The sequence below is a fragment of the Seriola lalandi genome, unplaced genomic scaffold (assembly GCF_002814215.2).
Source record: "Seriola lalandi dorsalis isolate HSWRI2012SDOR001 ecotype SW California unplaced genomic scaffold, Sedor1 jcf7180002054568, whole genome shotgun sequence".
Lineage (NCBI taxonomy): Eukaryota > Metazoa > Chordata > Actinopteri > Carangiformes > Carangidae > Seriola > Seriola lalandi.
The window spans coordinates 1,564,909-1,581,069 of NW_019525121.1; the positions used below are offsets into that span (position 1 = coordinate 1,564,909).

At 40.2% G+C, this 16,161-nt stretch overlaps 1 protein-coding gene across 2 annotated transcripts in view; it reads right to left on the reverse strand.

Moving 5' to 3' along the window:
* The window catches only part of erbb4b (erb-b2 receptor tyrosine kinase 4b), a 316,365-nt gene that overhangs the window by 122,888 nt on the left and 177,316 nt on the right, over positions 1–16,161 (reverse strand). For both annotated transcript variants that reach the window (XM_087176745.1, XM_087176744.1), the window contains exon 3: positions 14,750–14,936. In XM_087176745.1, the coding sequence (XP_087032871.1) occupies positions 14,750–14,936 (187 nt within the window). The remainder of the gene's footprint in view (positions 1–14,749; positions 14,937–16,161) is intronic.

Here is a 16,161-nt window from a genome sequence, read left to right on the forward strand (position 1 = left end):
TTAATATTTAAAACTGGAGTGCCTGTTTAATCTATATATATATTACACCTTGTCATCAGGAGACATGCCATCTCTTCCCATTACCGGGCTGATGACACACAGCTTCGTGTGGTTTTTTCTCTCCTGGTGACAAAGGAGAAATTGCTGCTTCTTTTTTTTTTATTTCAGATGTATATTAGATATTAGTGCATGGATATCACAAAACCATGTACAGCTTGACCTGGATAAAACTAAAATATTACTTACACGCTCCAAGGCTCAGAAAGAGAACCTGGCAACAAGATTAAATTCTCTAGGACATACCCTTAGCCAACAGACAAGAAACCTTCAAGGCTCATGTAGGTCATGTTACCAAATCCAACCATTTCTCTTTCCGAGCAACTAACATGCTTGATTATATCTAGATGCTGTCCTATCCGGTCTCTACATTTGCAGTACATATAAATGTTGTAATTTCAGTGTCATATTAACCAGTGAATTCTTTAATAACTAAACGTTCTACATTGTGAAATGTGTCTCAGTATGCATCCCAGACTTCATCAGCTCCAATCTCATCTCCTATAAGGTCAACAGACAGAGCACCCCCCAAAGGAGCGACATGCAATTTTAACACTGTTAACGCAGTCCCCAGGCAAAATGGTGGTACCCACTCAAATGTAATTGCACTTTTATGTGTTTAACTATTGACCTGAAAAGAACAACTGCATTAATTCGACTGCATAAAAGCGCTTCACGAGAGGTTCACCAGAGAGATGGCAGCGCTGGGATTTCACTGTCTCTGAGCACACTGCAGTCAGGAGCCGTAGTGTGGGCAGTGTATGTGTGTGTGTGTGTGTGTGTGTGTGTGTGTGTGTGTGTGTGTGTGTATGGGCAGTGTTGAGTTGGAAAAAGAAAGAGATGAACAGAAAAAGGTTTTATGGAAATAGGACCATCATAAGACCATGACAACTGGATGGCACCATGCTCGAAAGGAAGAAAAAGAGGGACATTAAAGATTGAACAGAGGCAAACACATGAGTGTTTTCTTCATAAGTAGATATGTCTAATATGTGTCTTCCTGTGTGTCTCTAAATACATATTCCTGTCTGCATATAAATGTGGAGAGACCTTGTATACTGAGTGCACATTTAATTTTAACATGGTGACCGACATTCATGGCTGACTGGCCAAGGCAGCGTACAGCAGCATTACATGCACATGCAGTGTCACGTGTGAGATATATATATATTTTTTTTTGTAATAAACAACCTCTTCCATTTCAATGGAAAAAAAGCCATCGAATTAGAAACTGTTAGTCTCGCCATGGCCTTTTATTTCAGTTAAACTTAGACCTCTATTTTTCCCTGTGTGGCAGCCCAGTGTTTGGATGAAAACAAGTTGCAGAGCTCCATATAAAAAGGCTGAAATAAGTGACATTGAGATTAAAAAAAATAAAAAATACGGGAGTAGCGAAGACATAAATCGTTTTGAAAGGGGCAAGGGCTGTGACTAAAACAGCAACAACAAACAGAAAAGGAGGGGAGAAATGGCTGTCTTTGAGAAGACAGGAGAAATAACTGCCTAGATGCACAGCAATAGATGGTCATGGGTATAAAACAGTACAACAAACTATTACGATCTGAAACAGGCATTAGTCAAACTGAATAAGTTTCGATATGGGAGCTTCCTGAATCATCTGATAATAATTTTATCCCTTCGTACGCAACAAATGTTTCTGTTTATTTTTGTGTGGCACAGGATAAAAATTGAGTGGACTGAAGCTGTTAAGAAAAAAAACATTTTATGGTAATATTCAATCAATAAAACTGATAGATTGGTCTTTGCCTAGAAATAACATGCATCCTTTTTATCCTTTGTGTCACTCTGAAGGAGAAATGTTGCTGAGGTTTTTCTCAGGGGTATAGTAGAAGGCATGAGGGCGTCGGCCATAGCCCCATCCCCCAAACATGTGCCTCTCCTGCGCCATGATAATTGCATTCGCAAGCTGCTGATTAAATTTGGCCCATCCCTCACGCAATTGTTTCCTATGAGTCTTTATGAAAAATGGCTGAGATTTAGGGATTATGGAATTATACCCGAGCAAAGCAAAGCATTTGCTTAAAGACGAGAAGAGAAAATCATGACACAATGGTTATTTGGGGGGGGGGGGGCTTGTATCCTTGCTTATTTTCAACTTAAACTGCGATAAAACCCTGGTAATCTGAGCTTTATAGATGGGGCAGAGGAGGAGAAAACCATATTACAACACCTTGAGATAAGACAAATCTAAGAGCAAGAAAGAAAAACAAAACAATGAAAACAAAGGAGAGAAGAAACAGAAAAAGTAAGACTGAAAAGATTATAAAGGGGACAAACAAGTGCGTGATTAAAAAAAAGAGCAAAAGGACCTTCAATTGCTGCTGCTGAGGGCCACTTAGCTTATCAAGCCTGATGTGTGATCAGCCTGCCAGCTGAATTAAAATGAGCCACACTCTCTGGAATGGGCAAAACAAAACAGGGTCTGAGAGAGGCAGAGAGAAAGAGAGGGAAAGATGGAGAGACTGAGGGGAGAGAGCGTATCTTACCACAAGCATACCAAGTATGTTGGTTTTAGCACAGAGGAAGCTAGCTTCAGTCAGTGCATGGTTTGCTAAGGCAACAACACGTCATTGAGGCCTTGTTATTCCAGGCCTACTGGGAGACATTCAGTAACACACTACGGGCCATGGCTCTCGCTTTGTTCACACAGCACTCGTATGTCCGTCAGCCAAGGTGGGAAAAGTCCACCCAGACCAACCCTACACCACTAAAAAAAGAGCTGTAGCAGAAATGGCTGCAAGCTGCCGTCAGCTTTTGACTTTGCCGAATTCACCCCGCTCGCTCTTTGTCAACAAATCCTTCACACCTCAGTCAAAGCTGCACAATTTGTTATTTAGATAAAATATAATTTTTTTTTAAGTCCTTCAGTTACATAAGCATTTTAGAGATTGGAGGGTCTGTGCTAATGTCACACAAGGGGCATAGGTCTGACTTGTTATTAGCCATAACACCTGGGCGATAACTGGAGAGATACCAGGAGAGCAACGGCAAAGCTGGTGGGTTTTTTTTGTTTTTTTAACCCATAAAAAACCTGAACAATGTTGAACGAAGGGCTACACAACACCTACCAGCTAGAACAGCTATTGTCATCACAGGTCATACCTACCTGCCCCCCCCCCCTTTTCAGGTAAGGGGGGAAACCCCTCCCTGCACAATTTTCTGACAGCAGAAATGGGGGAGCTGTGTCTGAGAATTACTGTAATATTCCAAAGCTGACAATCTGACATTCACCCTCACTGACTGAACAGGTGTGCATAGGTGAGAAAGTAAGCAGGGTTTAAACTTCTTTTTCAAGCCCTCTTTTTTCATTAGTTACACACCTGTAGCACTTGGTTGTAACAATTTTTCTGTCTACAACTAATAGGCGACACTATAAACGGCTTCAAGGACAGGCCGTCTGTGCTATATATTCAATTAACTCCTGCATCCCACCCTTCCCTCCACCAACGCAAGCTTTTCGCTTCTAATGTTATAAACACTTTTGCCTTCCAATGTGGTCAGACAACATGCACACACAAATTGGACAAATGGGAACATCATCCCATCAACCGTATAACATACAGGCTCAAGTTACAGTAGTACAAGTTTTCAGACCTGTGTGTCAGGTGGTTTTGGTAGAAGGTCGTGTTTCCTGCAGTGTCCACTAGTTTTGTTTTTTCAATTTAACAATGTAACATCAACCATTACATGTGTTTAAAATGATCAATGTCAGCGTTGCGGCTAAGACTTTTTCACCACTTGGCTGCTACTTTTACATCAAGTACAATAAAGTGCAACAGTAACAGGGGAAAACGTCAATAACATCTGAATTAACATATAATAAAGTGTACCAAACAGACTACTGTAGCTTACAGCCTGTTAATTAGTTTAGACCTAATATTATCAGTTAATTTTCCACCCGATGCTCACAGTTGGATTCTCCCTCTCCCCTGATACTGCACTGGATAAACTTTCATATTGTTTTTGATCAACATTAAAAAATAAACAATCTGTCCAATGACCACTTGAACTTCCTGTTGTTTTGATCTTCTTCACTGTTGTCAGGGTAAGACTGCTTCCTGTGTCTGATGGCAGCCATCACTGCATTGTCTGAGAACAACTGTGGAGCAACTGCTTTCAGGCCACATCTACCAGACTGACCTCAGTGTATGGGCAATGAAATGCCCCCCACCTTGCCTGGTGGTTGCAATAGAAGACTATAATAAAAACCTGAGTACAACATTATCAAAATGGGACCATCTGCTAGATGTGGTTGAAAAATCAGAATCAGAAAACTACCATCAGAGGATGCCAGATCTGTAAGCATCACAACAAACAAAATGTAACATGGAGAGGTGGCAGAGGCTTTTTTTTTTAATCTTATTTGGTGAAGTCATGCCTGATGTTGCGTATAGTAACACCCATCATATCTCTATGGAGACCTGAGATGAACAGAAAAGTCCTTTTCATGTCCCATTACCCACCACTGCCCCCATCAATCGCTGCTCCACTTACCCAAGGCTTCGGCCTAAGAGGCAAAAAATAAGCATATTAATTATTAAGCTGCCATGGGAGAAAGGGGAGGAGTGGTAGGGTTGGAGGGTAATGTGTGTTTATGTGTGTGTCGGCACTGAGGCAGGGTTATTAAATTGGTTTTGGGAGCACAGCTTCTGTTAAACTCATGGAAAGCAGGCCCTAATGCTAACAATTTCAATTGGCGGATACAATTGGAAAGCTGTGGCCTTTTATACAACCGTTTACAATTACCCTATATCTTGTCAGCATGTCAGGTATGCTGAAAGACCTGCAGCTGAAACACTAACATAGACCTGAGGTCTGAAGTTTTTGTAAAGCAGCACATTTTACAATATGCCACAAAAAATGGATACCAGAAGATGATTACACCGACTACTGCACAAAAAAAAAAAAAACACCTACAAGAACAAAAAACAGTCTAAGACACACTGCTACCTGTGTGATTTCAGAACTTGTTTATACTAATATTAAAACACCTCATGTCTTCAACACTGAACATCTTTTATCATTGGGAGTCCACAGGTGTCCATTTAGGCCTCTTAACTAAGTTGATAGAAAGTGACATTTTCCTCTGTGGCTTTTGAGACCCACCAAGCTGTCAGTCAGCTCCTATTTCATTTGCTTTCCCACTCATTTTGCTCCTCCTCTGAGATGAGCACTGAGCGCCTCTGACATCAAAGACCTGTCTGGAACACAGTCTGGCCTTCAGAATCAAAGTAAGAGCTGCATGTCAAGACTGCACAGCCATGCACTGACATGCTAAAGCTGCAATGACAGCCAATCAGTGACAGAAACTGAACATGACAATCACAGTGTGAGTGTTTGTTTTGAATCTGCCATCAAATCTACAGTATGGCCGACTTTTCAAAAAGAGAATAATGAGTAGAAATAAGGTACAGTATACACTGTACAAACAAGAAAAAACTCTCAATTAATTAAAAAAAAGAAGGGTGAAGACCTTCATTTGTTTGTTTGTACGTGTGTGTGTGTGTCCACTTGAGGTTGTCTGAATGTTGTGTAGTGTTACAAAGCAGTGTTGAGACAATCAGTGCAGGAATAAGTATTGATATTGTGCAAACTTGTTGCAAAGTGCAGGTAGCTAATCACAAAAGATGCTAGATGTTTGCAAAGTTTATCTAGGTTATTAAAAATAGTTAAGAGAAGAGTATTAGTGGTGTTTAAGCTGCACTAAATTTAATATAAAATCCTTATAAACTCAGATTTCATGTACGGTGCAAATCATATGAATAATAGTTTCAGTTTTTAGTCCAATGATGAATAGCTGTGGTAGGAAAAACTGCCCCCACCAAAAACAATGACAGCATTTGACATTTATTTATATGCTTAAAATAACCTATGTTGACATTTTTTGTTTGCAATAATGACTGTCCTCCCTCAGATGCAAAGGTAAAATTCATGTATTAGTGTAATACCACTGCAAACTCTCTTGGGAAGGAGGTCAGGGAAGATGGTTCAGCATTACAAAGTGTGCAATATTCTATATTTTTCTCTGTGTAGACTCCCATTGTTGCACAAACCCCATTAAAAAAACGCCTATACTATGGCCACTGTGAATTCTGATTGGCTAGCAGCTGTCCATTAACTCTAGTTATGGATAGTATAACCAGACATGTTTGACAGGGGAGTGTATATGTCACTGGAAATGAGTAAGCCATCATTAAACTCTATGATTGTGTCAAAGGAAACTGTGACAAAAAGTTTGTTGATGATCTAATTTTGATTAAGACAATAAGGCTCAACCTTAAAAAAAAAAAAAAGGAACCACTGAAAATGAAATTATGACAAAATGTATTAAAGGTCTGGGCAATGAATAAAAACTAAATGATAATGAGAAAGACTGACGAATGGACAAATGAATTAATTACCAAGTTAATTGCCAAATCTTATTCATAAGCCTTCATGCAAATCACACACTCTAACCTAGCCCCTTGAGCAGTATCCTCTGCTGCCTACAATTTCTCTTGTTCAGAAGTTGAATTAGGCACTCGACCTGTTGCACTGACGTTAATGAGAAGCATCTTGCATTCAGCACTGATGTTATTGGTTCTTGAAAGCAATACAATTATCTACAATTGACTGAGAATTAGACAAAAACAAAAACAGCTGGACTGCACGTTTACCTATGCAAAAAAAAAAGAAAAAAAAGAATGTAATGTGGATGCAACATACTGTTCAGTTGGCTATCGTTCGTGTTGCTGTCGAAAGAATAAGTTCCAGGACTAATGTCAGCACGATCATCCATCTAAATCTTCCTCTAAATGCTCAATAACTAAATATCAATATGTTGTCTTACATTTTAATGTCTCCTCTGAAGCTAAAACCAACAAGTGAAGGAATCCAGCTTCTGAATGGTTCACTGCTCTGCAGTGGAGAGAACAGGTATCTGTACTAATGAGAGTGGCTCTGTTCAAACAGCTGGAGTTTGGGAATGATAACTGGATTAATGAGTAGAGTCGGTCTGTTGTATTACTGCAGAGCTGCTATACTGACACAAAATTTGACCAAAACTAATTTACACTTTCATCAAAAGACTATGACCAGAACTAAAACAAAAGAGAGCTTGGGAATATGCTTAATAATGAGAACATATTTGATCGGCTATATACTTATTCAACACTTTATAGGAGCAGTGTTTGGTTTAAATCATTGCTCAGTCCAAGCGGCTGAAAAACACATGGTAATTTACATAACCTACAGAGCAAATTAATCTCTAGCACACACACTCAAGCAGACACAGTCACACTCATGTCACACTCATGCTATCCGGTTTCCTGCTGGAACAACGGTAGAATTCAGACGAGATTTCAACTACGTGAACAGCCTCCTGTTGGTGTCTGAGCCAGTTTTACATCTACATCATGGCAGATCTTAGCCTGATCTGAGCCATAGCCAGAGGGGATGGAAATGCTAGAGAAAGAGAGCGGAGGAATATGTTTCGATTATTAATTGGCATTAAAATTCCTTCCATACCTACTTTAACTTTTAATGAGGTAAAAGTCGACTCTCACTTCCAGCAGGCCGTAAAGGTCCAGTTTGGATGGGAAATTGGTAATAAAGAGCATGCAGTCGTGTTTAGGCAAGTCTGGATATTTCTCTAGTGAACCACAGATGAAGCAGAGGTTAGGTTTGGACTGGACAATATTTCTAATCAGCTAATATAATATAGATAGTTAGAGTCCTTCTAGGGCGCTCCCTAATGCAGTGATGGGCTTCGTCATTGTGAATTATTTATTGGAAACAGACATTCTACACATGTGAACAATACTGTACTCATGTATATTCACACATTAGCATGCTTGCATGCATAAAAAACAAAGGCATGAGTGGTCCCCAGAATAGAAATAAGTACTACCAGTTCTTTATTTCTGATTTACATCCAACTAACCATTTTATCTGAGAAACTCCAAACTGTTTTCCTCACATGCATCTAAAATGTCTGATATTTAACAATTTGAAAGATCAGAGTTGTTGATCAAATAGGCTTTTGCTGTCTCTTGGGGGAAGAAGCATCAGATAAACATTTTCTCCACTTCGAGAGTTAAGACAGTTGATAAGGACCAGATGTTCTTTGTTCTAGGAAATAAATATGTACATGATTTGCTGAAAGATTAAACTAAATCTGCTTTAAAGTACCAAATTTAAAAAAAAAAAAAAAAATAGGGATCGTAATATTAGAGGTAGATGGCATTTGAAGTTGAGGGGTGATTTTATTCTTCCTTCAATGATGCCAGCAGAATAATCACCATCAAAACAGGGGACCTGAGCTGCACCATGGGGAGTCAATCCAAGGTTGGATTCTGGCTGTTTTTTTAGTATCAGCACCTGTCGGTTATTTGATCTAAGTGTAATGATTGCCTATCTGCCCTTGCTGTTTCCTAATGTTGTGAAATTACTTCTATCTCTTAAACTTCTCTCGCTTTTTCCTCCATCCTTTTAATTAAAGATTCAAAGGGCCTTTTACTTTTTGTCCAAACTCGTGTTACAGATTCCTGCGATCGACAGAGGTTTAGCGGATAATGCAGTAGACATAAGGTGGTATAATAACAGTTGCTTTAATGTTTGATTGAACTTTGTCAAGTCTTGAAACAGGTTACTGGGAAAAAGAAAGCATGGTTTAACACAGGAATTCTGAGCAAAATCTTTAAAAGAGTTACATATACAGAGTCCAGTAATTTTATTTACGCAAAACTCAAACAAAGACACACACACACTTTTAATTGGTGAAGATCTATTTTGTTATATTATTTCTCCTTTCTCAAGGCAGGTTTTGACGTTGTTGTCCATTAATATTTCATAAAGCACAGTTATTTTCTGCTTATTAAATCTCAAACATTATTAGAGTGGAGAACATAACAAATAACAAAGGCAAAAATAAGCAACGCTGTACCCTTAAGGCCATGCTGTGAGCGACACTGTAAGATTATAAAAGTAAGAAATTATTGAGGATGTGATTGTGGTTTGTGATGTGGGAGACTTGGGCCATCGTGTGCAGAGGGAGCCAAAAGGTAGTGAAATATAGAACATTTAATCCAAAAGCATGTCAATAAATACTTTCCTGTCGTGTTAGGTTTGTATAGTGGTGGAAAATTAAACAAAACTATTAAAAGAAAGTTTTTGAGAAGTTGAGCTCTGCTGCTCCCATGGCAAAAAAACCAAACCATTGGCTCTAATAGTCTCACTATCTCTGTCACACAGTGGTATTACAGAGCAATCAATTAACACCAACCACCACTGATGGCCCGTTCCGGACTTCAATTTAACATGTGCCTCTTCACGATCCACATTAGGGGCTCACAAATGTGACAATATGAATGTCGTCCTTCAGAAAGAGAAGTCCCTCTTGCCCCCTTCCTGGAGCGGTGAAATATTGAGTGTGACACAGGAGTAATTGCATGGGAAGTAATCAATTAGACACACAATTGAAGGAGACCTGAGGTCTGTGGGCTGCCAGGCAAGAGGCTCGACTGAATCCTGGTGACTTGCACTGAACCAATCTTGCCTGCCTCTTGTGGCAGAATTGCTCTTTCTTCTCCTGGAAGTTAGACGGTGAATGGAAGTCTCAGGCATCAGAAGAAGGCAGCAATTTCATGCCCAACTCTCAGTAGTCCCTTGTCTGGGGGAAACGCACTGACTCAAATCGTCCCTTTCACCTTGCCCCATTCCATCCTATCGTTTCGCTGCTTCCCCTGTGCATGGCCGTCACAAGATGCTAAACAGGACATGTTCAGCAGATGTTAGCATACGTTCACTGAGATTTCCCTGTTGAACACTTGCAGTAGGCTTTGGAGATCACAGTAGGACTCAGGTGCTCAAATGGGTGTTGCATACAGTGCAAAAATGGCACCGACATTATATTGCATGTGTTTGTGTGAAAAGCATGAATACGACAAATCAAGACAGCCAACTAAAATATGATGAGAGACAGAGAGCCAAAGAAAGAGGGATAAAAAGATGGAAGAAAGACAGAAAATGGGATAGATAAAGAGAGAGCAGATGGGCCATGAAGGAGTGGATAACGCCTTGGCGTAAAACACGGGCGTGTGTACATGCATGCGACGAGAGAGGATCATTCAGCAGATGGGGCCTCAGATTGGATGCCTCATTTTGGACAGACGCAGTGCAGGCGTAGGGTGGTTAGAAAAATGAATCAACAACACTAAACAAATCTGAAAAAAAAAAGATACTGGATGAAATGAAGGAAAGGGAGGGGGTGGCAGTAAACTGCGTTAAATCAGAAAGCTCAACACTGTTGTGCTCCTTATTGAGGCTGTTATTATTTTGCCAGAGAAGCAGGCTGTAATTACCATGTGAAAGCACCAAGGCAGCCCAGGGTTCATGTGAATCCCGACGAAAGTGTTGAGAATGTAAGGAAGGAGGACACTGCGGGTCAGCGTGCATCAAAATAAAGATTAGGAACTTTGAAAATGTCAGGAAGTAGCTCTGTTTAACCTTTTTCTTGGGTGGCAGGGAGAAAAGATAGAAATAAAAGGTGCTTATTTGAAGTCTCTCTTCGCAGCAAACAGAGGGTTCACTTGTTGACCAAAAAATGGATAACCTTGTGAGGACGTGACTTAGTGAGTGCTCGTGTCCCTATAACATAAAGGCAAACAAACGACACAACTAAACTTAAGCAAAAAGTGTCTTTTACATGTCTTATTCCCTTCTATACACCCCCATGCACACACACACTATCCCTCAACTTTTCCCGGCTTGACTGTGCCTTATATTTCATATTCATGAGGATAACTTAGCTAAGCTTGATTGAAAGGTGCATTGGAGGGAGTCCTATCCCTGCTCAGCCAGAGACCTCCTCCACCCCATCCTCCAGTCTCCTCAAATCCAGAGAGTCCACTCGCAGCTCGCAGAAAGTGCACAAGAAAAATCAATAAGTGCAATGCTACAATATACTAGCGACAAATTGATTTCATCCCAAAGCAATTTTGACCCAAGTGGAAATGCAGTAGCGTTTCAGCATTGAGGGGGTCTTTGACTGCGCCTTCTCTTGATTAGCCCCTTATGTAGTTAATAAGTTTTATCCTCTTATATATGTGTTGCTTATGGATTATATTGATCATTTTTTTCACTTCTCCTGGGGGCTGTTGGCAGGGGAACGATGGACTAATATGACAGCAACATCAAAGGCCTTGTAATAAATGAGACAGCTAGCCTTGGACTCACGACAGCACTTGAAGGAAGGGAAGAGTTTTGATCTGTGCTGCTTGATGTACAGGAGTGTCTCAATCCTGATCGTTCAGGCTAATTTCCTTCTTCAACAGCTCACTGTAGAATCATGACAACTGCAAGCGAGCAAACTGGGACACAAGTGACTTGTTTCTACCCCCAGGAAGAGCTTGTTTAACTGTCGGGACCATCTGTGCAAAAAGCAGTGATATGATAGACCCCCCCCAAGACAAGATTCTTGTTATAAAGAGATAAGCTGGTAGTGGAGATCTTCATTGGTGCGAAAAGTTGGACCTGATCCTAAACAGCCCCATCTACCATAACTTAATATGCATATATTCTAACGGATGCAAAAGGCACTTGAAGACCTGACCCAATCACATACTCAAGGATCATTAGAGAGATCACCAATACTGGCAGCATCATGATGCGCCACAAATTAATGAGCAGCTAGGGCCAAGCTATACATGCCATTTCACAGCTCACACTCTATCTTGCCTCCTGCGGTGATGATGTAGCGACACATGACCACAGCTGAAAGCAAAACTCCTTGGATACAGTGATAGATATTAACACACAGACCTGAGACCTCGGGATATAGAACAGACAGCATATAATTTGGATCTGATTTGGGTTCCAGGTCAGGTCTCAGTTTCTGGGAAGCAAGGAGACCGCTGAAAACCTCTAGTTGGTATGTTGTAATAACAACAAACCCTCTGAACATAAAAGAATCTTCCTATAAGAAGACAAATAGGTTGTTATAATATATTTTTTTCATCATTAACAAGAAAGTGAGCAGATTGTTTTCTATTCTGTTCGTTAAAAAGAACAAAAGATACTAGTGTGAAACTCAAACAGTCAGAGTTATGAAGTAGAGCAGATTCAGGCCATGGCTGTTGTGCATAACTTCCCCTCCACTTCATGGCTCGAGGCCACGGATGGCACATCAAACAGCAGCTTCTCTCAGAGTCCAGCCCCGGCTCCCTCAGCACTGGCTTCAACTTGGCACCACAATGAAAAGGACAGGCTTGGCAAAAAAGCTGCTGGTGGTGCTGGACAAATGCAATTCCCTAAGTGTGGCGCAACATGCAAGAAGGAATACAAGATGGAACATAACACACAGGCACACACTGTGGCTGCACACACACTCGCAAACGGCTGTGTTGTTTCCTGCGACTCTGGGGGATCACCAGGAAGGAACAGTTGAAGAAAACAATGAGAGACATCTGAATTATTTAGAAAGCGGGTTTGGAAGCAGCAGAGACATGAACCTCGTGCCAAGCTTCTTCCTTACAAATCTAAATAAATTCTAGTTGAGGAATAAATAGAAAATCCCTCAATACATACAGTATTTTGACAATTCTTGTGCAAAGTGATGACATTGTCTTTCTTACTTTGCCTCAGTGCTTCCTTGACATACTCAAAACCATGGTTATGTATAACATATATTTATGCATGTGTGTAATATTGCTCCCCAAACATCACTGGGTGGAAACAAGCTTTCGTGTACCATGTTCCACCAGTCCAGTCTAATTGCATTGGGAGCTCATCCCCACAGAGGACGGAGCAGCAGAAGTCCTTTCATAACACATTTTACTGACATTCACAGTGAAGGCAAGCATGGTACTTTGTGGTGCTAACTAATAAATCATTCAAATCTGGTCCTCATGCTTCCTTATGTGTAAAAGACAATATGCAAAATGATTTATGTTATGATTGTACCAGAGGGCAAAAACTGAAAAAAATGAAAAAAAGAAAAACAGAACACGAGTGAAAGTGTTTTCACCATGGGGCTAAACACAACTGACCAGGCTTTACTGATGACACTTCTGCTTGTTATTCAACCAAAACACAAATTGCATCTCTTTCAGTTTCCAGCCTCTCGAAGGATTTATGAGGTTGGATTTAGCATCAGAATGAGTAAATAACACCTCTGATCTTGTGTTTCACACATCATGAGCTGGCCCTGGCCCTGGCATGCCCCACTTAGCCCTGTTGTGGAAAAAACTCTACATCTTCTTTGCAAGTCAAGAGCTTGATTTCTTACTGACCTCGGGGTCAGGAGCCCTGAAGAGAACCGTGCAGCACATGGATGCCTTGTTCATAAAGAGGCAGAGCCACCCACACATTGTTTTCCTTCTTAATACAATATCTATCAGTAATCACAATTCACAGTTTTCACCATCTTCTGAGGAAACAGGCTTGGATCCATCGCCGAGTGGGTTGTACATCAGATGAGAATGCTTCGTGTGAGAGCAGGAGTGAAATGACAGAAGAAATAAAGCGTTTTCACGTCGCGAGTCAGCATCATGTCCTTTAGTGTGATAGGGTTAATTGTGATAACAACACCAGTCAGGAGGAGCAGTACAAGAGGCAGACTGTCTGCATATTCCCATCTTGTGTAAAGCTGATAGAAGCCAGTAAACAACTACCAGCACATTTGGCCAATTTATTAATCCCACTGTGCAATGAACCCCCCAACCAGTATTCCAATTCCAATTGTATTTTTGTAACAATGTTTCCTGAAAGCACCCATTTTACCACCTGTTATGCACATTGTGGGATAAATCAGGGATATCCTCACCATCTTTGTGTTTGATCAGTGTGAAATAATCCTGATATCGCTTCTTAGCATTGCTTCAAAGACAGAGGGCAGACAGCTTTGTGCAATAGCAAAAACAAGATTTGATTAACACAGGTATGTCAGCAAGGGGATCTGATCATAGTTGAATTCAGCTATGAGACCTTTTCATAATCATTAACACCAAGGATGGCAATTTGAAACAAGGTAATGAAGTGAGTGAAGTGAATAAATAAATTTCAGGTAAGACGCTGTGAAGCATTCATTTAATCCACCTCCTAGCTGTTACGTACACAATTAACAAAATACAAAAAAAAAAATTAAAAACCAAAAATACGTTTCAAATTATCAGTCGGCATCCACGTGACTGTAACCCTTCTGTTCTCATCTCATTAGGCTCACACTGGGATGCACACCATTTGCAAAGACAGCTTCAGATTCATCTCTAAATTATAAAATTACATGCAAGTTTTGGAGTAGATTGTGTCACCCACACTGGACAGTATGCATCACCGTAAAAGCAATATCTGGGTTGGCATATTTTAAGCATATAGCTGTCATTAATCAAAACTAGCAAGACTAAATGACTGAATTTATTTCATGTAAATTTATGTTTATAGGGGTGAAAGTATTCAATCAACTTTTTACAGTATGCAGGATTTAGAATAGCTGCAAAGGTGTGCTAACCTGTTAGAGGAATTCCCAGCATGTGGTGAAACAGGCACACACACTCCAGGAGGTGTGGAGATATAGCATGTTAAACATTTGATCTCTAATCAAAACAAACTCCTTCAAAGAATGGACTCAACACACAGATCATAGACCCGAGCACAGACACGTGAAGAACCAGAAAATAATAATTCAGTCACTCACCTGTGAGGTTTTTCAGACCCAGCTGGCGGAGGCCGAAGTTTCCATCACGTCTGTAGTTGAGGAAGATTGCGAGGGAGTAGCGATCCTCGTACAGCTTGGTTCCTCTGATGATCCTCAAGTTCTCCAAAGGCAGGTAGTCAAACTGGTTCAGGGCCACCAACACATAGCCTGTCACCTCCCGGATAGACTGTGGACACAGTTATGGAGGGAGGGAAGAGAGTTGGTGTGTGTTTTAGCTATACACAATACTGTTGCATTAGTTAAAAAAAAAACACTTAAAAAAGCTAATTATTTCTAAAGACACAAAAGGAAAAAAAAACAAAAACATTTCTCTTCATGGATCTAAAATTATTGATTATGCAAGTAAGCTAGCACAATGTAAGAGGCAGTTCATTAAATTGTAGTCCAGTGGCAGACCTTGAGGAAGCAACATTCAGTGCATCACAAAACACGCAAACAAGGTTTTACAACTTGAGGATGAATAAAAAAAACAACCAGATATTCACTTAAGCTGACAAAGTGTGTGATGCTGTATTCAGTTTTACTTCCACATTGTTTTACTCTACACAATCTCTCTGATTCCAACACAGTTTTAAGCATTTCTAATAAAATGTAGGCTATTTTTCTGTTTAAATGATGCACATTCAAACTTCAGTACTGGCAACTTCAACTAGAGTTAACAAAATTATAAATGTACTTAATTGTCGCTCTGCTTGGTAATTTTGCCTCTACCGTATTTGTGCTGCAGAGTCGACTATTCTTTCCACTGTGGAGAGATTAAACTCCTAAAAACACGATTAATTCTTTTCTTTCCTCTTCTTCAGAGACTACTTATCTAGTAATGCACAGTTTTTTACATGTCAGTGTTCTGTTGTTAGAAGCTGCCACAGACAATCTTGTAATACCAGTAATACCATTTTAGAACCAGACAAAAATATAACTTTTCAGATGTGGCTCCCTAAATATAGGTAACTTCAGCAAGGTTCTGTATGGTACCACCACCTGCAACAACATCTACCAATACTACAGCCCATAGTTGGACCCACCAAGGAAGTCACAATTTTTTTTCTCTCCTGCATTTCAACTTTTCTGACTATTATTTTATGATAAAGGCAATTCATTGTACACTTAATGCTTAAAGAAAATGTATGGAATAGATTTTTGCCTCTGACCTGAAATCAACTTATTAGAAAGAACAAGGACAGGGGGCAGAAAGTGAAGGCAGCAGAGAAGAAAACAAAACAAACAAAATAATAAAGGGATAAAACAGGAAAGTTAGAGTCATACATCAGATCACTGACAGCATCTATCTTCAAGGTCACTTTCCACATATTCAATCATTGCCAGCAAGTTGAGTTAGATCATCAGAGCGAGGATAATTTGCTCCAGGGCTTGTGACCCCACTGCAGAAC